Source organism: Pelecanus crispus, chromosome 9 (genome assembly GCF_030463565.1).
Source record: "Pelecanus crispus isolate bPelCri1 chromosome 9, bPelCri1.pri, whole genome shotgun sequence".
Taxonomy (NCBI): Eukaryota; Metazoa; Chordata; class Aves; order Pelecaniformes; family Pelecanidae; genus Pelecanus; species Pelecanus crispus.
The window spans coordinates 43,517,595-43,535,330 of NC_134651.1; the positions used below are offsets into that span (position 1 = coordinate 43,517,595).

Consider the following 17,736-nt stretch of genomic DNA (forward strand, 5'->3'; position numbering starts at 1 on the left):
GCATGAAACAAACCCCACCTTCTGCCCATGGTAAGAATGGGTGTGTCAGCCACGGAATTACAGCCCCCGTTTCTCGTAGGGAGTTAGGCCAGGAATGAGGTAGAGTGCTTCTGCCTCCTAAAATCATCTCTCACCAGGGACAGCTGCTGCTGCGCTTTTAGCAGCCGATTAAAGCCAAAGGCTGAATGGAGTGGGGCTGCCCTGAGCAGCTGCTTCGCTCGGAGTATGCTCGCTTGTGCCAGAAGGCAGGCTCCTCCCCGGCAGACAACCCCGCCAGGCTCCTCGGGGCGCACACCGCGCAACCCCAGCGCTCTTGCCAGGGGTGCTGTAGCTGGCGCTGGAGATGGACAAACCTGCGGGGGTTTGAGTAGTTGCGTCCGTCCGTCCGTCTGGACAAATCAAGGAGAAAACGTGTGTACTGACTCAAAGGAAGCAGATCATTTTGCCGTACCCAAATCCTTCAGAAGGGGAGGACACGCTAATACGTAAGTTAGTAAGTTCTGAAGCATTTTCTTGACTCTCTAGGATGGACAAGAATATAAAAATCAAACCATGGGTGATTACATATTATATTCACTGATTGGACCAGCTGAGGTTGCTCTCAGTCCCTACAGCCAGCATATTGGATTTGAGGACAAATTCTGTAAATAGTTGGAGTTAAGAGCACTCATGCAAAGGCAGACACTTAGCTTAGAATTGGTATATTGCTGGCCTGCTTTTGAATAAGTGTCAGACTTACAATTTAGCGAAAAATGTGTTACTTAACTCGTGATCCAAGAACTTTATTGATGCAGCAGGCACTTTACAATGAAACCACCCCCATAGTCCCATTAGTCCTCTGACCATACGTACAGAACCGCCATTCTAATCAACACTTCTCCCGCCCATAAGCTGTCAGGATCTTGCCTCTGCCAAGGACGCAGCTACCTCTTCTGTAAGCAGTACACACGGGATCTCTTATCGCCACACTTCGATAAAGCAGCATCTGAAAATACCTGTTCACTTACAGTAATAGGAGGCAGGGGCGTGCCTTCTCTCTGCCTTTTAAAGAAGGGTTCAGGAGAATGTCTTGGCTCCTGTGTTTGATAGTCGGAATATGCAGGAATACCTTTACTCTTCCCCCACCTTTAAGGTTAAAAGCATTCCAAGAGGAGGTTTCCATAGTATTTCAGTAGATTGCAATCTCTAATAAAGATGGACCAGTGTCATTTCAGCTGATTCCTTCTTCCGAGTCCAAAACTGAGCGTCGTCTTGGTTCAAGTGAATAGTCTTTTAAACAGTCTTTCTTGCTGTAAGAACTCTTACTATGGAACCTAGTCCACCTACTGCTAATGCCTGTGGGGACGGGAAAAGGAGAGATGTGTTACGTGGAGTTGCTGCGTCACGCGAGGCAGCCACTACGTCGCACGCAAAATGCATTTTGAAAGAACAAACAATTAAGTGTTTAATAACAGAAGAGTACATGGCTCTTCTCCAGAAACTTACTTTTCACACACGGGCAGCTTGGGCTGTTCCACCTCGTTCCACCCCTTTTTGCTCAAATCTTTATAACAGTTAACTGGGGAGAACCTGTTTGTTTTCTCTAGCACATGCAGACATTAAAGACGCTTTAAGTCGTTTCATTTAGGTACTAAACTGTATCGTGCAGTGCCAGGTTTCCACGATGGAATGGCATTGCCCCTGCGAGGCCAGGCGGTGGGGGTTCTCTCGGTACAAAGTGCTCGCGTGGCCGGTTCGCTCACGCAGCCCCAGCCCGCAGCGCAGCTCTTTACGCTGGCCACTACCACCAGAACTGGAAATACAGTTCTCAGGAATACAGTTCTCGGGCTGTTCCACCTCCCGGTGCCTCTGCAGGTGCCTTCCACCCTGCTGACGCCTTTGCCTTCCTGCGGAGCCAAGCTCTACATGCGCACGCTGCAGGGTGTGCTCCGCATGATTTAGGATGACAGTTAAAAGGCTCATGGGGGAGCTCAGACCTGAACTCAGATCCGTGCCTGTTCCGATCTTGGGAAGTTTGTGCCTCACTTCCCCTCTGTAAATATTAGACGAGAGTGATCTTTGACTCAACTTATTGCAGTACATATATAGTAATATTCTATAAATGTACTCCGTGACGTAAGAACCAAGGGACTGAAGGGCAGACAAAACCAAATACAGTAATTCAGTAACCCATACACCACTAAATCTGAAGGAAAAATTACAAAAAAAACATCTAGAGAAGGATACCAGTGTTGCATGTCACTGATGATGCGGAATGTCTCACCTCCCATATCCCTGACTGGAAAGGAGGAAGGGCTCGTTTCAGTTTATTTGCACAGAATCACAGAATGCTTTGGGTTGGAAGGGACCTTTAGAGATCATCCAGCCCAACCCCCTGCAGTGAGCAGGGACAGCTTTAACACAGAATCCTTCTGAAGTCTAGACGAATGTGGATGTGATTAGGAAAAAATAAATATTAAAGCCGACTGCTTAAAATGAGGCCTGTTTACTTTGCAGGCATAATTTGAATACAGCCCAGTGGCTGTTAGAATGTATGAAATGAGCACAACAATAACAGCGCGAGACACCTCGCTGTCGTTAGGAAACACGCCTGCAAAGCGGCCACTCGGAGCAGAACCTGCACGCACGTAAACGTTCCCAAGTTGCCAAACCTGATACCTGTGGGACGACAGCCGCGCCTTTTCCAGAGGATGGACGGGTACTACTACCGAGCGGCTGGCTCCTCGCTGAGCAAGCCACACGTCTTACCAGTAGTGCCAAAAAGCAGAACACAAGGAAGATTTTAAACCCTGCCCAGCCTACTTCAAACCTGCCTTGTTCCTCTCAAAACAAAGGGGACGAGATGCTTTACGTGTGCCTACATGCTCGGAGCACTGTCATCTTTCCGGTCAGGGGGGTGTTGTGTAATGCTATGCACTGGGAGCACCCACCCGTGGTTACCTGAAAACAGGTTCCAGTGGAAACAACAACAGAAAGAAAAATAATAAAAATAAAAAAAAAAAAAATCAAGCAGAAACATGTTCTTTGCTGTCCTGAGAAATTCCCTCCTCCTCCCCTGCCAAGGCTCCACAAAGCCAGTGACAGCTGCCAATAGCTGGAGTCACTACACAAATTCTGTCTTGATGTATCACAGGAAAAAAACCCGTACTTTGCGAAAAGGACAGCAGCATTAGCAGCAGGCTGCACTGCTGCCATGCCGGTGGTACGGGGAGCAGCAGCATTCCTCAGGATCACCTTTCCTAGGAGGAGCACTGCCAGCCGGTGCTGCAGCTAAAACCCCTGCAGCTGGGGCAGATTTCACTCAATTCCTGCAGTGCCTCACCCCGGCACAGAGAGGGAACGCTCACCAGTCCGCACATCCCACCCTCCACAACAGGAATTCCCTTCACAGGATCGTGAGAGGAGCACTCCGGATCCCAGGGGAATCTTTCTGGAGATCTCAAAAGCCTCTCCTGCGCAAACCAAACAGGTCTGCCGAATCCTGTTACTAAGCTGCGACACGTATGCTGCTGACAGCGCTCAGCTGACGGAAACTGCCGGGCCTGAGCCAGGCTGAGCACCCCCCAGCCGGATGCTCGGCCGCAGAGGAACGCTGCCAGCTCTGCCACCCACACCTCCACCCCCAGCTCCTTCTCCTCGCTGCGGACACTGCGCTCATCAGACGCGGAAGGCAGCACAACGCTTCCTCCAGCAGACGCTGCCCCGCCACAGATCTCACCTCTCCCCCTGGCCGAGCGTTAAGCTCTGACGCACAGGCAAACATTAACGAGCCCCAGCTCAAGGAGACCGAAGCGGAAAGGGAACGCCAGTTCCCGTGCTGCTCGGGGATGAGCTGCCGCCAGCACCGGCCTCTCGCCAGAGCGCCAGCAAGGAGAGCGTGGCCAAGCCATGAGAGCACCAAACACGTACCTTTTCATGCCACTGAAGTAATATCGCACTGCTATTTTCTGTTGGCTTTTCAAATCCTTTATAAATGTACTTCATTAACAAGTCGATGCCATTTCTGTCTAAGGAATTCACCGCTTGTTCTATTTCACTGCTTTTAAAAGACGTGAGGACTTTCAGCATGGTTCCCTGGGCCTGCTCCTGCGGAGACAAGGAAAGGAGGATAACATGAGAACCAACAAAGCTGGAAATGAGCCCAAGACTTGTGTTCGACAAAGCACGCTCAGAGGGCGGGTGGCTACGCTGAAGGCTGGCTTATTCCTGCAACCAAGCAGGCAAGCGTTGTCCCCTTCAGGAGCGAGGAGGAGGAAGGGGCGAACTCAAGGAGATCAACGATGCAGAGAACGCGGCGCGCTGCCGTATCGCTCGTTAGCGGCGCCGGGGGGGTTGATGGGATCTCTGGGGCGACGCTGCAGCACTTCACAGCTCCCCGGCGAGCCCCCAGCCCTGCCCGCGCCCCGTTACCTTCATGGCCTGGTTCTTGGTGCTCACGGGGGAGCTCCTCAGCGCGGTGTGGAAAGCTCGCAGCGCGTCCCCTGTGCAGCGCGCGGGTCAAGGACTCAAACGGCTCCGCCAGCGGCCCCGGTACCCCCGGCAGCTCCGGGTAACGGCTCCCGGTAGGGTAAAAGGTGACGAACTACGGGGTCTACAACCGGACCGCGGGGCCTGGGGCCGCGCACCGCCCGGCGCGGAGGGGAAGCGCGAAGCGCTCCGCGGGCCGCTCCTCCCGCCCGGGGCCACCGGCGCGGGGATCTGGCTACCATCGCTCGGCCGCGGGCGAGGGCGGCTGCCGCAGCGCGCCTCAGCGGGGCTCGGCCCCCCCGGCCGCGGGGCCCGAGCTCGCCGCCGCCGGACGGGCCGTGCCGTGCCCGGCCCCAAAGGATATTGCCTCAGCAGCGCCTCCACCTCGGGGCCGGCGTCGGGCTCGGCCGCCGCCGCCTCCTCGGGCTCCTCCACGAACCGGTTCTCGTCGTACTGGTCGATGTCCAGGCGGCGGAAGCGGGAGGAGAGCGTGCTCCGCGCCATGCCGCCGCTGCCGCCCCGCGCCGGAAGCGGAACCCCCGCCCCGCCGGAAGCAGAACCCCGCCCACCGGAAGCAGACCCCCGCCCCGCCGGAAGCGGAAGGCGCCGGGCCCGCCCCGCCAGCGCTGAGGGGAGGCGGGCAGGGCGGGCTTTAGGTGCGCTATTCACCCCCGAGGCGGGGCTGACGGAAGGTACGACTTTATTAAAAATGCAAGGGCTCCGAAAAAAAAATCACAACAATTATTTTAATGTACAAATCGGATCGCTGTAGCAGGTCTGTGGATGTTGAACTGGAATCCTAAGAAAACAAACAAAAAAAAAAAAAGGGAAGGGGGAAGGGGAACAGCCCTTCTGACCGCTTTATTTTTATCCACTTAAAACAAGCTCTGACGAGGGGGACTCGGCGCTGCGCCGCGGACGTGCACACAACACAAGGCATCCACAGTCCCGCCCTGCACGCGAGGTTGTAACTTTGCTGCTGAAATTTCTTAAAACTTACCAAACAAAAAAGCTGAGTAACACACCGGGGCTGAGCTGCGCCCCGGGTACCACGATTGTTAAAAGGCAAACGTTTCATCTAAACCCAGAAATACGTAAGAACTACATGCAGTAGTATAAATTTCAAGGACGTATGACAAATACGCTGAAATTAATCTAGGGCAGGGAGGGGGGGAAAAAAAAAAGAAACTTGCTACAGACACCCTAATACACAATAAATTTAGATAATTTAAAAATAAAAAAGGCAAGAGGCAGCATTTCAGCAGCAAAGTGCTCAATAAAAAGTATATTGTAAAGGGACAGTACGAGGGAAGAGGGAGACAGCAGGCGGGAAGGGTCTCAGAGGAAATACGGTGTGGTTGTTCTAGGAGGAATTACACGTTCTGAATCTGGAACTGCACGGAATAACTTTGGTTCTCTGGTATTTACATCTTTAAAGACCATGATTGACGCAATGTTTCCACAGCGGTAGCAGTAATTCGGAGCAGACCATACCGTTACCAATTTCTCATCAAACATGAATTTATAGCCTTCATGAACTAGCTGGTGCGCTCTGCAGATGAGTTTTAAGTTGTTGATGTGAACAAACTGCAAAGGGAAAAAAGGAAGGTCAGTTTTCTCCGAGCAGCTGCACACCACTGCCCACGCAACAGCCCTCTCCCAGCCACAGCCTGGGCACACGCATGCCGCGAAGGGGTTAGAGAGCAGCTTTTTCAACCCAGTGTGCTGAAAAAACCCCAACTATTCAGGTTTTCAGACCTGAGTGGTGAAAAACATCTATGAAACACAGGTGACAGCTGCCATGCCCGAGTTTCTGCCGTCCGCAAGGCTCAATCCTGCCTGAAAGTGCTGCGGAAAGGCCAGGGACAACGCACGGCACGAGTGCGGAGTTAGTAATGCAGCTGGGGCAGGGGCCTGGGCAGGTCAGCGTGTTAGCCTGGAGAATAGAATAGAATCACAGAACCATGGAATGCTTTGGGTGGGAAGGGACCTCTAGAGCTCATCCAGCCCAACCCCTGCAGTGACAGGGACAGCTTTAACCAGCCCAGGGTGCTCAGAGCCCCGTCCAGCCCGGCCTGGGATGTTTCCAGGGATGGGGCCTCCACTGCCTCTCTGGGCAACCTGTGCCAGTGCTTCCTCACCCTCAGTGTAAAAAATCTCTTCCTTATATCCAGTCTAAATCTATTCTTCTTTAGTTTAAATCCATTCTTCCTTGTCCTGTCACAACAGGCTTGCTACTTGCTAAAAAGATTGTCCCCATCCTTCCTATAGGCCCCCTTTAAGAAGTCTGCTCACTCTTGTCCAACATAACAAAAATTAAGTCAAGAATTGTGAAGAGAAAGTATTTCTCTCTCTCCCCTCTCGCACGGTATTTTTTTTTCGCCCAAGTCCTTAGAAAAGTATTCGACACAAACCCTAGCGATACCAGTTAGTCTCACTGCATTATACTTTTTAAAAGCAACATCAGTATCGCATCTGGCAGCTGTATTTATGCTTTCAAGTTCAAATGGCTCATTTTTTCAAGTTGGCTTGAGCGAACCTTCTCCAGCACCACGACTTACTCACAGCGGTCTTACAAAGAAAGTTCATCATCTCGCAGTGCCCTTGATCTGTTCATCCCTAGGGTAGATATCGAACTCGTGGCCAAACACTTCAACTTATCTCGCACCTGCAACTACTTTACGTTGCATACAACAGCATCATTACCTCATTCGTCACCTTTGCACCGAAGAGCCAGCCTGCCCCTCGCGGACTGATCGCCCACGTATCGACATCCTCTGGATCGGACCACACAAGGTCACAGAAGGCGCCTTTGTGAGGGATTTCTTGATTACGTTCAATGGTTCGAATTTGATCGAGTGTCTTGATGTCTGGAGAGAGGCCACCGTGCACACAGAGAATCTGCTCATCTATTAACTGGAGGAAAAAAAGAAAAAAAGATACATATGTGAAATACTTGGTATTTTGATCCAGCCCAGAACGCTACCAGTGTGACCCTTAAAGGTCACTCATTCTAGCAGTCACATTTAGACAATCTGCTCGTAGTTTTGTAACGTGGTGTTTACACTTACAGCTGCTATTGTGAGCATGTCAAAGACTTTGGTACAGTATCTCCAAGCATTCGCATTTCCGTATTTGGTTTGGCACTCATCTGTTAAATAGAGAATTTTTTTCTTCTTAATGGATCAGAAGGAATTCAGGCAATAAGATCAGAGGCAAACACTTAAGCAGAACTCGACAGTCAGATGTATAATAAACACCCCATCGGGCGCCGCGGTAAGCGGCCGGCGGGCAGCGCTCGGAGCTGCTGCTGGCCGGGCCTCGCAGGCAGGGACCCAGGCACCCCTGGGTCTTCGCTTGCCGAGCAACGCACCGGGCGGCACAGAGAAAACAGGGTCCCGCACGACGTGGCTGACGATGCTTTTCCTGCTTCCCACGGCAGGCCGGCCAGGAACTGACCCTTGGCTAGACTGGCCGAGCGCTTAAATTGGGAAATTTTATACAGAATTGAGGCAGAAAGCGTGAGCTGACCAGGGCTAGCAGAAGATGTTCTTTCCACCAGTGGGAGTTACGGCGGCTTTGCTTAAAGCTACATGAATGGGGCAATAAACCTGACGGGCAGGCGTTTCTTAAGCCACCTGCGAACATCTGTACTTGCTCTTGTCGAGAGCAGTAGCGTATGTTATCCAAAAGAAATGGTGTTACAGACGTTATTCTTTGTGGCAGGTGCTAGGTATTTTCCAGGATTTCCTCAGGTTTTATCAAAGCCTCACACAGCAACAAAGAAGATTCCAAGCAATGTAATTCCCTCAGTTTTTCAGACAGTTGTTCTGTTGCTTATTTCCTGCCAGTGGCATTTTCCCAGATGCTCACTGTTGACAATAAATGACTTCCACAGCAAACTCTATGTCTGATACTGACTTTTAGTTACACTGAAAGTTAAGGGAAATTACAGTAACATCACGGCTTCGTGTAGAACCCTTCGTTATGAGATACCAAAGCACGTTCTGTATAAATATGTGCTCTTCCTCCATCTCTAAAATTGAATGTGGCACCAAAAACCAAACAGAAAACCTAGACACTGGAGGAAAAGAGCAGAGAGATCTGGACTAAAACACATTCTGCTTCATGAACACAACGATCACATTAAGAAACAGTAACATTCAAGTTCTACTGCACCCGCTTCCCATCAAGTCCCAGGAAAGCCCCAGGTAGTGCTGCATTCATTCAAAACAGGTTTCCCAAGGGAAAGACGCCGTACTCATTTATTACGCGTTAGCCCCCATTCAGAAATCGTTTGGATAAAGACTTACCATAAAATCCATACACTTGTGTTATCTGCCTGCTTTCATGATTGCCTCGTAACAGTGTGATACGATCAGGCCACTTAGCTTTTAGTGCAAGAAGGTAAGTGAAAGTCTCAAGACTATAATAACCTCTATCTACAAAGTCACCCTGCAAGTCAAAAAAATATTCGTAAATGGAGAAACAGTCAAATAGAAAAATGCAAAGCGATACATCCATGCTAAACTCCTCGCAGCGCGTAACAAAAGCTAACGCCGAAGGGAAGCCGGGATCTGCTTGGATCTAGGAGAATGCATTCTTTGGTCACTCGGAGTTTTGGGTTTGAGCTGGCGTGCTGCCGTTACGCCACCACACTCATCCAGAGCTGCCCCGACACACAACCTGACGGGCCCTCAGGACGCCCCTCGCCGTGGCAGGACGCTGCCGTCCCGCCGGCACAGCTCTGCTCGCCGGGCATCGCGCTCCCGCCTTTCTGCGCCGCTTCGCGCCACGTAGCTCCTACTTTACTCAACAAAGTAAAACCCGTACGCGGTGACCGAACAGCAAAAGCAAACACAACACTCGTGGGCAAGGTCTGAAACTCAATGAGCGTATCAGGATTTAAACTTCAAACGCCTTTTTTAAACACCGAGAGACCGGGGCGAGCCCAGCGCGCACGTACCATGAAGATGTAGTTGGTGTCAGGGACCTGGCCACCCGTCCTGAACAGCTCGCACAGGTCGTAGAACTGCGGAGAGAGGTGGACACGTGAGGGCTGTGCCCGCCGGCGGGCACCGGGCACGACGGCACCGGGAGCTGTGCAGGGCAGCACCGGGTGTTGGGCACGGCACGGCGCTGGCTGCTGCAGCAGGTACCACAGGGCCGGGCAGGGCCCCGGTAGGGCTGGACAGGGCAGGGCAGGGCAGGGCCAGGCTCCGGTAGCGCAGGGCAGGGTCCCGGTAGCGCAGGGCAGGGTCCCGGTAGCGCAGGGCAGGGCAGGGCAGGGCCCCGGTAGCGCAGGGCAGGGCCCCGGTAGGGCCGGGTCGGCGGTCCAGGTCACCGTGCGTCCCGACGGCGGGGCCGGCCGCCCGTTACCTGCCCGTGGATGTCCCCGCAGACGGTGACGGGCGTGGAGACGGGCTGGACGTTGGACTCCTCCAGCAGCAGGTCGCACACATAGTCACAGAGGCGCTGCGGGAGAAGGGCGGGTCAGCCGCGGCACCGGGTCAGCCCCGGCACCGGGTCAGCCCCGGCACCGGCAGCGGCACCGGGCCCGCCCCAGCCCCCGCCCGGGCGCCCGCCGCGGCCGCACCTTGAGGTCGTTCTCGGGCAGGTACTTGCAGAGCCGCGCGATCTCCACGTACTTGTCCAGGTCCAGCGGCGCCATCTTGGGACGGCGGCTCAGGGGCCGGAAGCGGGGCCCGGCACTTCCGGGGAGCGACGCGGGGCGCGCTGACGCCAGCGGAAGCCCGGGGCACTTCCGGCGGGCGCGGGCCCGGGCCCGGGAGGCGGCAGCCGCTTCTGCCCGGGGCCGCCCTCCGGCGAGTGGCGATCGTGCGCGGCCCGTCCCGTCCCGCCATGGGGCCGCGGGCGCTGCCGCTGCTGGAGCCGGGCCGCCGCCCGCAGCCGGCCCGGTGGTGAGTGGGGCGGCGGGGGCCCCCGGCCCGGCCCGGCCCGGCCCGGCGCGCCGCGCCTGAGCGCTGCCCCTCGCTTCCCGCAGGTACCGGCTGTCGCCGCGCGGTGACCGGCCCCGCGGACGCGTGGGCCACGGCTGCCTCTTCCTGCCGGGCGGCGGCCGCGGCCGCGTCCTCCTCCTGGCCGGCGCCGACCCCGCCGGCGCCTTCGCGGACGCCCACTTCGTGGAGCTGGGTGAGGGCCGGGCCGGGGCGGGCCGGGGGGGGCCGGGGGCCCGGGGCCGCTGCCGACCGCGCTCTCCGCTGCCCGCAGGCGCGCACCGCTGGGCCGCGGCCGGCTGGAGCGGGCTGCGGCCGCGCTACGAGCATGCCACCTTCCTGCCCGCCGCCGCCCGCCCGCGCCTCTGGGTCTTCGGCGGCGCCCACCCGGCGGGGAACCGGAGCTGCGTGCAGGTGCTGGACCCGGGTGAGTGCCCGAGGAGCCGGCGTGCCGGGCCCGCCCGGGGAGGCTGCCCGAAGGGGCGGCTCTGTCACCCGCAGCTCCCCTCGAAATCGGGTCCGCGCTCGCCCCGGGAGCGGGGCCCGGAGCCGGCACCAAGGTGCAGAGCTGCGGGAGACGTGGCGTGTGGGACGGGCCAGCTGTGGAGCCGCCGCCGGGCTCCTGGGTGGGAAGGGGAGCGGAGCGGAGCGTGCTTTCTGTTACCATATTGCTTGCTTTGTCAATCAAATGTCCTAATTAGAAATAGGAACCTGGGAGAGTCCTGAAGTGAGGGGTGTTCAGCCGCTGCCGAGGACATTTCACACATCCTCGGCAGCGATAGGCGACCGCCTGTACGTGTTTGGAGGGGGAGACAAAGGAGCGGAACCTGTTACGGACCGGCAGCTTCACGTGTTTGACACAGGTACCTCCGCACGCGTGAAGGGCTGTTGTGCCAAGCGGTGGAATCCGTCCTCTGTTGAGTGAGGGGTCTGCGTTTCGCAGTCAAAGACGTGGAAAAGTTGGGCTTTGGCTACCAGTTGAAATGGATGGGTGGACGTTCCTCGCCGTTGACCTGCGCTTATCTTTATGTAGTCGCGGGGAATTTGGGCCAAAATGGCAGCGTAAAGCTCTGGGCTGCGGAACGCCATGGGAGATGGGAACGGTTTGTCACATTTGCCCACCAGCTGATTCCTTTCCGTGGAGGCATCGTCCTGTGCTGCGCGCCTGCTGTCCCAGTTGTCCCATTAGTTCTGACGGTCCCGTACGCACCGGAAAGTGTTCGCTTTCTGTGTGATTTAATCCGTCCTGCTGCTGGGTGACCCAAACAGCGCGCACGGCTCCATCGGAGGGCTTGCCTGCGCTTTGCAATGAGGCATTAACCCCCGCCCGAGGCACTTCCCGAGGAAGCCGCAGCAGGGCTCTGGGGTCGCTGGTTTGTGGAGCTTCCAGAGTTTTCTTCCTAACGCACGCGTGCTCCCATTTTTAGCTACCTTGACCTGGTCCCAGCCAGATACTTACGGTGATCCCCCCTCTCCTCGGCATGGACACGTTGTGGTTGCAGTCGGGACCAAGCTCTTCATACATGGAGGTTTAGCTGGTGATATTTTTTACAATGATCTGTTCTGCATTGATATAAGTAAGTATGGATCTAGGTACTGTAGAGCCATAGCTGTTGCATGACGTGTTTTCATTTTGGGGAACCTTTTTATCTAAAAGATCGGTTCTTAAGTGCTTAAAATATTACTGTATTTGTTGAAAATGACAAAACTCGTGGGGTCTTTTTTTTATAATGCGTAACCATAGGCGTGTTCTTTTTCTCCAACAGATGACATGAGATGGGTTAAGATACCAGCCACGGGTGATGTCCCAGGAGGACGGGCATCCCACGCGTCAGCTGTGTTTAAAGACCACTTGTACATTTTTGGTGGAATAGGTCCCGAGGGGACGCTGGATACTACATACAAGTATCACACAGGTAGGGAGACTTCCCTCAGCGGTGTAACGGTGAATGCCAGGCTCCTGGAAAACGCGTTACCCCTCACCTCTGGGGCTTCACCCTCCCAGTAGTCACCGTCACTGCACTGGAGTTACCACAGTTCAAGACTAAACCCTGAAATGCTCTCAAATGTTGAAAACTGATCTAGCTAATGATGTCACTGTCCCAGCATGCTTTTTAAGCCTACATTTGAAGCTGTAACTGTGTATCTTTGCAGAGAAGCAGCAGTGGACACTCCTGCAGTTTGATTCCCCCCTGCCCGCTGGGAGACTGGACCACGCCATGTGTGTCATTCCCTGGCAGGCTGGCAGGAGCAGGGAAGGCAAAGCTGGGAAAGAGTCAACTACGTCGGCAGGTGACGACGCTGGCCTGTGCCAGAAGAGCGAGGAGGAGGAGGGCTGCGCTGAGGACACAGTTGTGCATCTACTGTTAGTGTTTGGTGGGATGGACACCCAGGGGGAAATATACAGGGACTGCATCGTCAGTCTGATCAACTAGCAGAGCCACGGGCCTGCCCCGCACCAGCCTTTTCCACCCGGCTTTCATGGTGCTGCCGGGTTAAGCCAATTCTTCTCTCCAATAAACATTCTTACCCTCAAATGGGTGGCACTGCACTAACACCCCCCTGAGTAGGGTGCTTTCCTGCACGCAGTCCTGCTGGGGTAGGGATGGCATTCCCTGGGGCAGCTGCTGCAGAGCTGTCGCTTCACCACAGGTTGCCGGAATGGTTTGTGCTGTCAGGACAGCTTCCCATGCTGTTGGCTACAGAAGCACTTCTGTCTGCAAAGCCACAGCATCACCTGGAAACAGAGGGTGGGGGGGATGATGACTTGGGTTTTAGCTTTCACTAATTTGAAAATTAGTGAATGAAAACCAGGGAGAAAAAAGCATCCCCCACACCTGGGAAAGTGTAAATCACTAAGTGGTTTTAAGGTGGTATTAAGGCAGGCACCACAAAAGCTCCTTCTGTACTCAGTTCAGTACATCTCATCAATGGTCAAATAAAAAGACCAAGTTCTAATTAGGCTTTTTTTTAAAAAAAAAGCCACCCAACACTTAATAGTGTAGACCAGAAAACTGGTCTGTTGTCTCATGTGAGACTCAAAGCTCCTAAAAAGTTTTAATACTGCAGGAAATTGTGTTTGTAGTTAATCTGCCCTCCTCTCCCTCACATGCTTTGCATCACAGATGCTGCAGCCAGCTGGCCTCTCCAGCAGTCCATCTGAATCCTGGCATTCAGGTGTAATCCACAGCCTGGTTAAGAGCAGCCGTTGTAACTAGGTGATGGGGAACACAAAACTAGAGCAGAGTCCAGTGTAAATAAACAAATTTATTGTGGTCACTTCAGGTAGAAAAGTTCTACACCAAATTCACATGACCAAGTTGTTAAATAGAATGCTTCTGCTGCCAGAACTTCGAAACCCATTTTGCATTTACGCTCCCTCCCTGCTACCCTTCCCTCCCCAGACATCAAGCAACTGCTAATGAAAAGCAGTATACAGCCACTTCGGGCTAGCATTTCCAGCTCCACTCACGAGTGAAGATTCAAAGTTACATTCCAAATTAAGAGTTCAATATTTTAAACAAGTGTTCCTGAGTCCAATATATACACACACAATGTTCGGAGATGCTGGTATCTACAACTCATCCTTCTCCGCTGCTTCCTCTTCACCAGGGGGAGGGCCCGCGCTTCCGTAGAGCTTGCTAACGATTGGCTGCACAACTTCCTCCAGCTCCTTCTTTTTTGCTTTGAAGTCTTCAATGTCTGCATCTTGGTGGCTTTCGAGCCACTCGATCTTTTCCTCTACCGCTTTCTCTATTGTTTCTTTGTCTTCAGATGACAGCTTACCACCCAGCTTCTCTTTGTCCCCAATCTGGTTCTTCAGAGAGTAGGCATAGCTTTCCAGCTCATTCCGGGCATCAATGCGTTCTTTAAGCTTCTTGTCTTCCTCGGCAAACTTCTCGGCATCATTAACCATCCTCTCGATCTCTTCTGGTGTCAGCCGATTCTGATCGTTTGTAATCGTGATCTTGTTTTTGTTCCCGGTGCCCTTGTCTTCAGCCGTGACACGGAGGATTCCATTCACATCTATTTCGAAGGTAACTTCGATCTGGGGGACGCCACGAGGGGCAGGAGGGATGCCCGTGAGATCAAAAGTTCCCAGAAGATGATTATCCTTGGTGAGGGGACGCTCACCTAGAAGACACAATTCAATATGGTTTCTTTCTTTCCTAGCTGTGGTTTGTACTTTGTCAAAGTGTACTTTTAGCATGGTAAGGTTTTCATTTCAGCCCGACACCTGTCTAGGCACCTCCTACAGTATCACCTCATCCTCCGAGCAGCTCTTCAGAACAGAGCCATGGAAAGAGGCACATTTGAAAAAAAAATTCTAGTAACAGCTTTTGATGCAGGTCAAGAAGCCTGCTCAGAGCAGCTTCAGAAAGCTAGCACTTACCAAGCTCTTCTCCATAAGGAGACATCCATAACCACCTGGAAGTATCTACAGCCTCTGCGCTAAGACAGTAGCAAGCACTGGAGTCCTACAGATTCCAGCTGCCAACACAGCCTGCCACAGGTGACACTTACCCTCATAGACCTTGATTGTCACAGTTGGCTGATTGTCAGAAGCCGTGGAGAAGATCTGGGACTTCTTTGTGGGAACAACAGTGTTTCTTGGGATCAGTTTAGTCATTACACCTCCGACAGTCTCAATGCCGAGCGTCAGAGGACAGACATCAAGCAACACCAGGTCACCTGTAACAGATCAAGGCCAAGACCAACATGACTTCAACCTGAAAGAAACACAGCACCTCCCAACTGCAAGCAGGATCCGGACGTCTGAGAGGCACAAGAATTTGTAAGAACTAGAAAAGAAGTTCTACATTTGTCAGTAATATCCACTGTTCAGAGTCACCACTCTCCTGAAGTGACAGCGAGGGTGTCATTACCTGTATCTTGGTCCCCAGAGAGAACGCCAGCCTGGACAGCCGCACCATAGGCCACAGCCTCATCTGGATTAATGCCACGAGAAGGCTCTTTCCCATTGAAGAACTCCTTAACTAGTTGCTGTATCTTGGGGATGCGAGTAGAGCCACCAACAAGAACAATCTCATCAATGTCAGACTTCTTTAGGTCAGAGTCTTCCAGAACTTTCTGAACAGGCTTCATAGTGGAACGGAACAGGTCCTAGAAGACCAAAAAATCCCAGGACTGTAAGACTGTACTCCCAGGTGCCTAGCCTGCAAATTATGCAGCCATAGCGTACAGCAGACAGCCACTATAGAGGAGGAACATCAACTGGCTCCTGACCAGCCTCAATGAGAGCTCAGCTGTCACAAGCAGGCACACAGCCCCAGCAAGGAGCAGCTGCTGGCTTTTCAGTGCAAGCACAAGCTATTTATACCCCAGAGCGCAGTGTCACAGCAGGAAATACTGCACATTCACAAGTCTCCAGCCTAGAGCTGAGGCAATGTAACTTTACCTTTCTAAACTTACCATGTTCAGCTCCTCAAACTTGGCCCGAGTAAGTGTCTCCGAGAAATCCTCTCCTTCAAAGAAGGATTCTATTTCAATTCTAGCCTGGTGCTGAGATGACAAGGCTCGCTTTGCTTTCTCCACTTCCCGTCTCAACTTCTGCACAGCTCTGTTATCCTTCCTGACATCTTTTCCAGTTTTCTTCTTGTAGAGCTTGATGAAGTGTTCCATAACACGTTGGTCAAAGTCTTCGCCGCCCAGGTGAGTGTCACCATTAGTAGCCACAACTTCAAAGACTCCATTGTCAATGGTGAGGAGGGAGACATCAAAAGTTCCACCGCCCAAGTCAAACACAAGGATGTTCTTCTCACCCTCTCTCTTGTCCAGGCCATAGGCAATGGCAGCAGCGGTTCTGTGCAGGGAACAGCCCACTCAGACACCTGGGACTGCCACCCCCCTCCCCAGCAGGCGGGATAGGTTAGGCTACTTACGGCTCATTGATAATTCTCATCACATTCAACCCAGCAATGGTACCAGCATCTTTCGTAGCCTGACGCTGAGCATCATTGAAGTAGGCTGGCACAGTAACAACAGCATGGGTAACCTGAATAAGGAGTAAAAGATACAATTTTGTTACACAAATGAAAAAAAAAAAGGCACATAGCTTGTAAAGAATGGAAACACTGATAACAAGTACCCCACTGTTCTTCAGAGAGAGGCAAAACCCCACCACCAGCTGAGCCCATTCAGCTGGGCCACCTAAGGGGCCAGCAGCACTGAACAGAGCTTAGGGTTGCAAGGTTAGCCCACAGACTCAGCCCACCCATCTGCAGTTCTGTAAAGCTGCTGCTTTATGTTCTTACTAGCAGCACTCATGAACTTACTTTCTTCCCCAAGTAAGCCTCTGCAGTTTCCTTCATCTTTGTCAGGACCATAGCAGAAATTTCTTCAGGAGCAAATGTTTTTGTCTGTCCACCTCCAACATCGACCTGAATATGGGGCTTGGCTTTCTTTTCAACAACCTGAAAAGAACAACATATACACTCCTATTCCAGCGGTTCACAGGATTATTCCCACTTATCCCAGTGTTTCTTTCCCTCTAAAGATTAAGCAAAACCTCTGTAACAAGTGTAATTTGAACACCAGCTAACACAACTGTTTTCTACACACCACAGCCACACTGCTGCACCCTGCCCCCCTGCAGGGTTGCTCAAAAGGTGCACCGTGATTCAGCAGCCTCGCGTTTCAGAGGCGGGGGGGGCAGGCGGCACCTGCAGCCCCCTCTTCTGAGGGGATCTGAAAGGACATGTAGGCCCCCCTCCCGCCATCCGCCCCTCCGCGCTCGGTGCCCACCTTGAACGGCAGGTACTTGATGTCCTGCTGCACAGAGGGGTCGTTCCAGGTGCGGCCGATGAGCCGCTTGGCATCAAACACGGTGTTCTCGGGGTTGGACGTAAGCTGGTTCTTGGCAGCATCCCCGATCAAGCGCTCCCCCTCGGGCGTGAACGCCACGTAGGACGGCGTGATACGGTTGCCCTGGTCGTTGGCGATGATTTCCACGCGGCCATTCTTGAATACGCCCACGCTGCGGGGTAGCGGAGCGATCAGGCGGCGCTGGGGCCTGCACCCCCCTCCTTCCGCCGCTCCCCGCCCGGGCCCCACAGCCCGCTTCCCCACCCGAGGCCCAGCGCTCCCCGCGGGCCCCACAGGCCCCGCCGGGTGGGGGGGGGGGGGGGGGGGGGGGCAGCCCTCCCTCCCGCGCCCTAGGCCCGTTCCCCACGCACCAGGAGTAGGTAGTGCCGAGGTCAATGCCCACCACCGTGCCCACGTCCTCCTTCTTCTCCTCGTCCTCCGCCCGCGCGGCGCCCAGCAGCAGCAGCGCTAACAAGATGTGCTTCAT

General features: G+C 53.7%; 4 protein-coding genes across 7 annotated transcripts; 1 reads left to right on the top strand and 3 right to left on the bottom strand.

Moving 5' to 3' along the window:
• Positions 1–303: 303 nt before the first annotated feature.
• ARPC5L (actin related protein 2/3 complex subunit 5 like) lies at positions 304–4,971 on the bottom strand. 3 transcript variants are annotated; one of them, XM_075716366.1, is made up of 4 exons: positions 4,832–4,971; positions 4,411–4,483; positions 3,910–4,086; positions 304–1,335 (listed from the first exon to the last, which is right to left on the bottom strand). In XM_075716366.1, the coding sequence occupies exons 1-4, from the start codon at positions 4,969–4,971 to the stop codon at positions 1,273–1,275; spliced, it is 453 nt and encodes a 150-aa protein (XP_075572481.1). In that variant the 3' UTR covers positions 304–1,272. The 3 variants fall into 3 exon arrangements, 2 of the variants coding, with proteins under 2 accessions (XP_075572481.1, XP_075572480.1); XM_075716365.1 differs by having other exon boundaries at positions 4,411–4,496; positions 4,830–4,971; XR_012831302.1 differs by lacking the exons at positions 4,411–4,483; positions 4,832–4,971 and adding an exon at positions 1,486–2,032 and having other exon boundaries at positions 1,299–1,335; positions 3,910–3,948.
• Positions 4,972–5,192: 221 nt separating this feature from the next.
• Positions 5,193–10,148, bottom strand: PPP6C (protein phosphatase 6 catalytic subunit). Of its 2 annotated transcripts, XM_075716008.1 has the most exons (7): positions 10,064–10,148; positions 9,847–9,942; positions 9,434–9,499; positions 8,781–8,922; positions 7,539–7,618; positions 7,174–7,383; positions 5,193–6,054 (listed from the first exon to the last, which is right to left on the bottom strand). In XM_075716008.1, the coding sequence occupies exons 1-7, from the start codon at positions 10,136–10,138 to the stop codon at positions 5,806–5,808; spliced, it is 918 nt and encodes a 305-aa protein (XP_075572123.1). In that variant the 5' UTR covers positions 10,139–10,148; the 3' UTR covers positions 5,193–5,805. The 2 variants fall into 2 exon arrangements, with proteins under 2 accessions (XP_075572123.1, XP_075572124.1); XM_075716009.1 differs by lacking the exon at positions 9,434–9,499.
• Positions 10,149–10,329: 181 nt separating this feature from the next.
• RABEPK (Rab9 effector protein with kelch motifs) lies at positions 10,330–12,886 on the top strand. The gene is made up of 7 exons (XM_075716643.1): positions 10,330–10,388; positions 10,472–10,620; positions 10,699–10,851; positions 11,126–11,287; positions 11,852–12,001; positions 12,191–12,340; positions 12,579–12,886. Exons 1-7 carry the CDS (start codon positions 10,330–10,332, stop codon positions 12,857–12,859), a joined length of 1,104 nt encoding a protein of 367 aa, XP_075572758.1. The 3' UTR covers positions 12,860–12,886.
• A 731-nt stretch (positions 12,887–13,617) lies between these two features.
• On the bottom strand, positions 13,618–17,736 carry HSPA5 (heat shock protein family A (Hsp70) member 5). The gene is made up of 8 exons (XM_075716227.1): positions 17,621–17,736; positions 17,190–17,421; positions 16,721–16,858; positions 16,328–16,440; positions 15,858–16,248; positions 15,311–15,548; positions 14,949–15,116; positions 13,618–14,558 (listed from the first exon to the last, which is right to left on the bottom strand). Exons 1-8 carry the CDS (start codon positions 17,734–17,736, stop codon positions 13,999–14,001), a joined length of 1,956 nt encoding a protein of 651 aa, XP_075572342.1. The 3' UTR covers positions 13,618–13,998.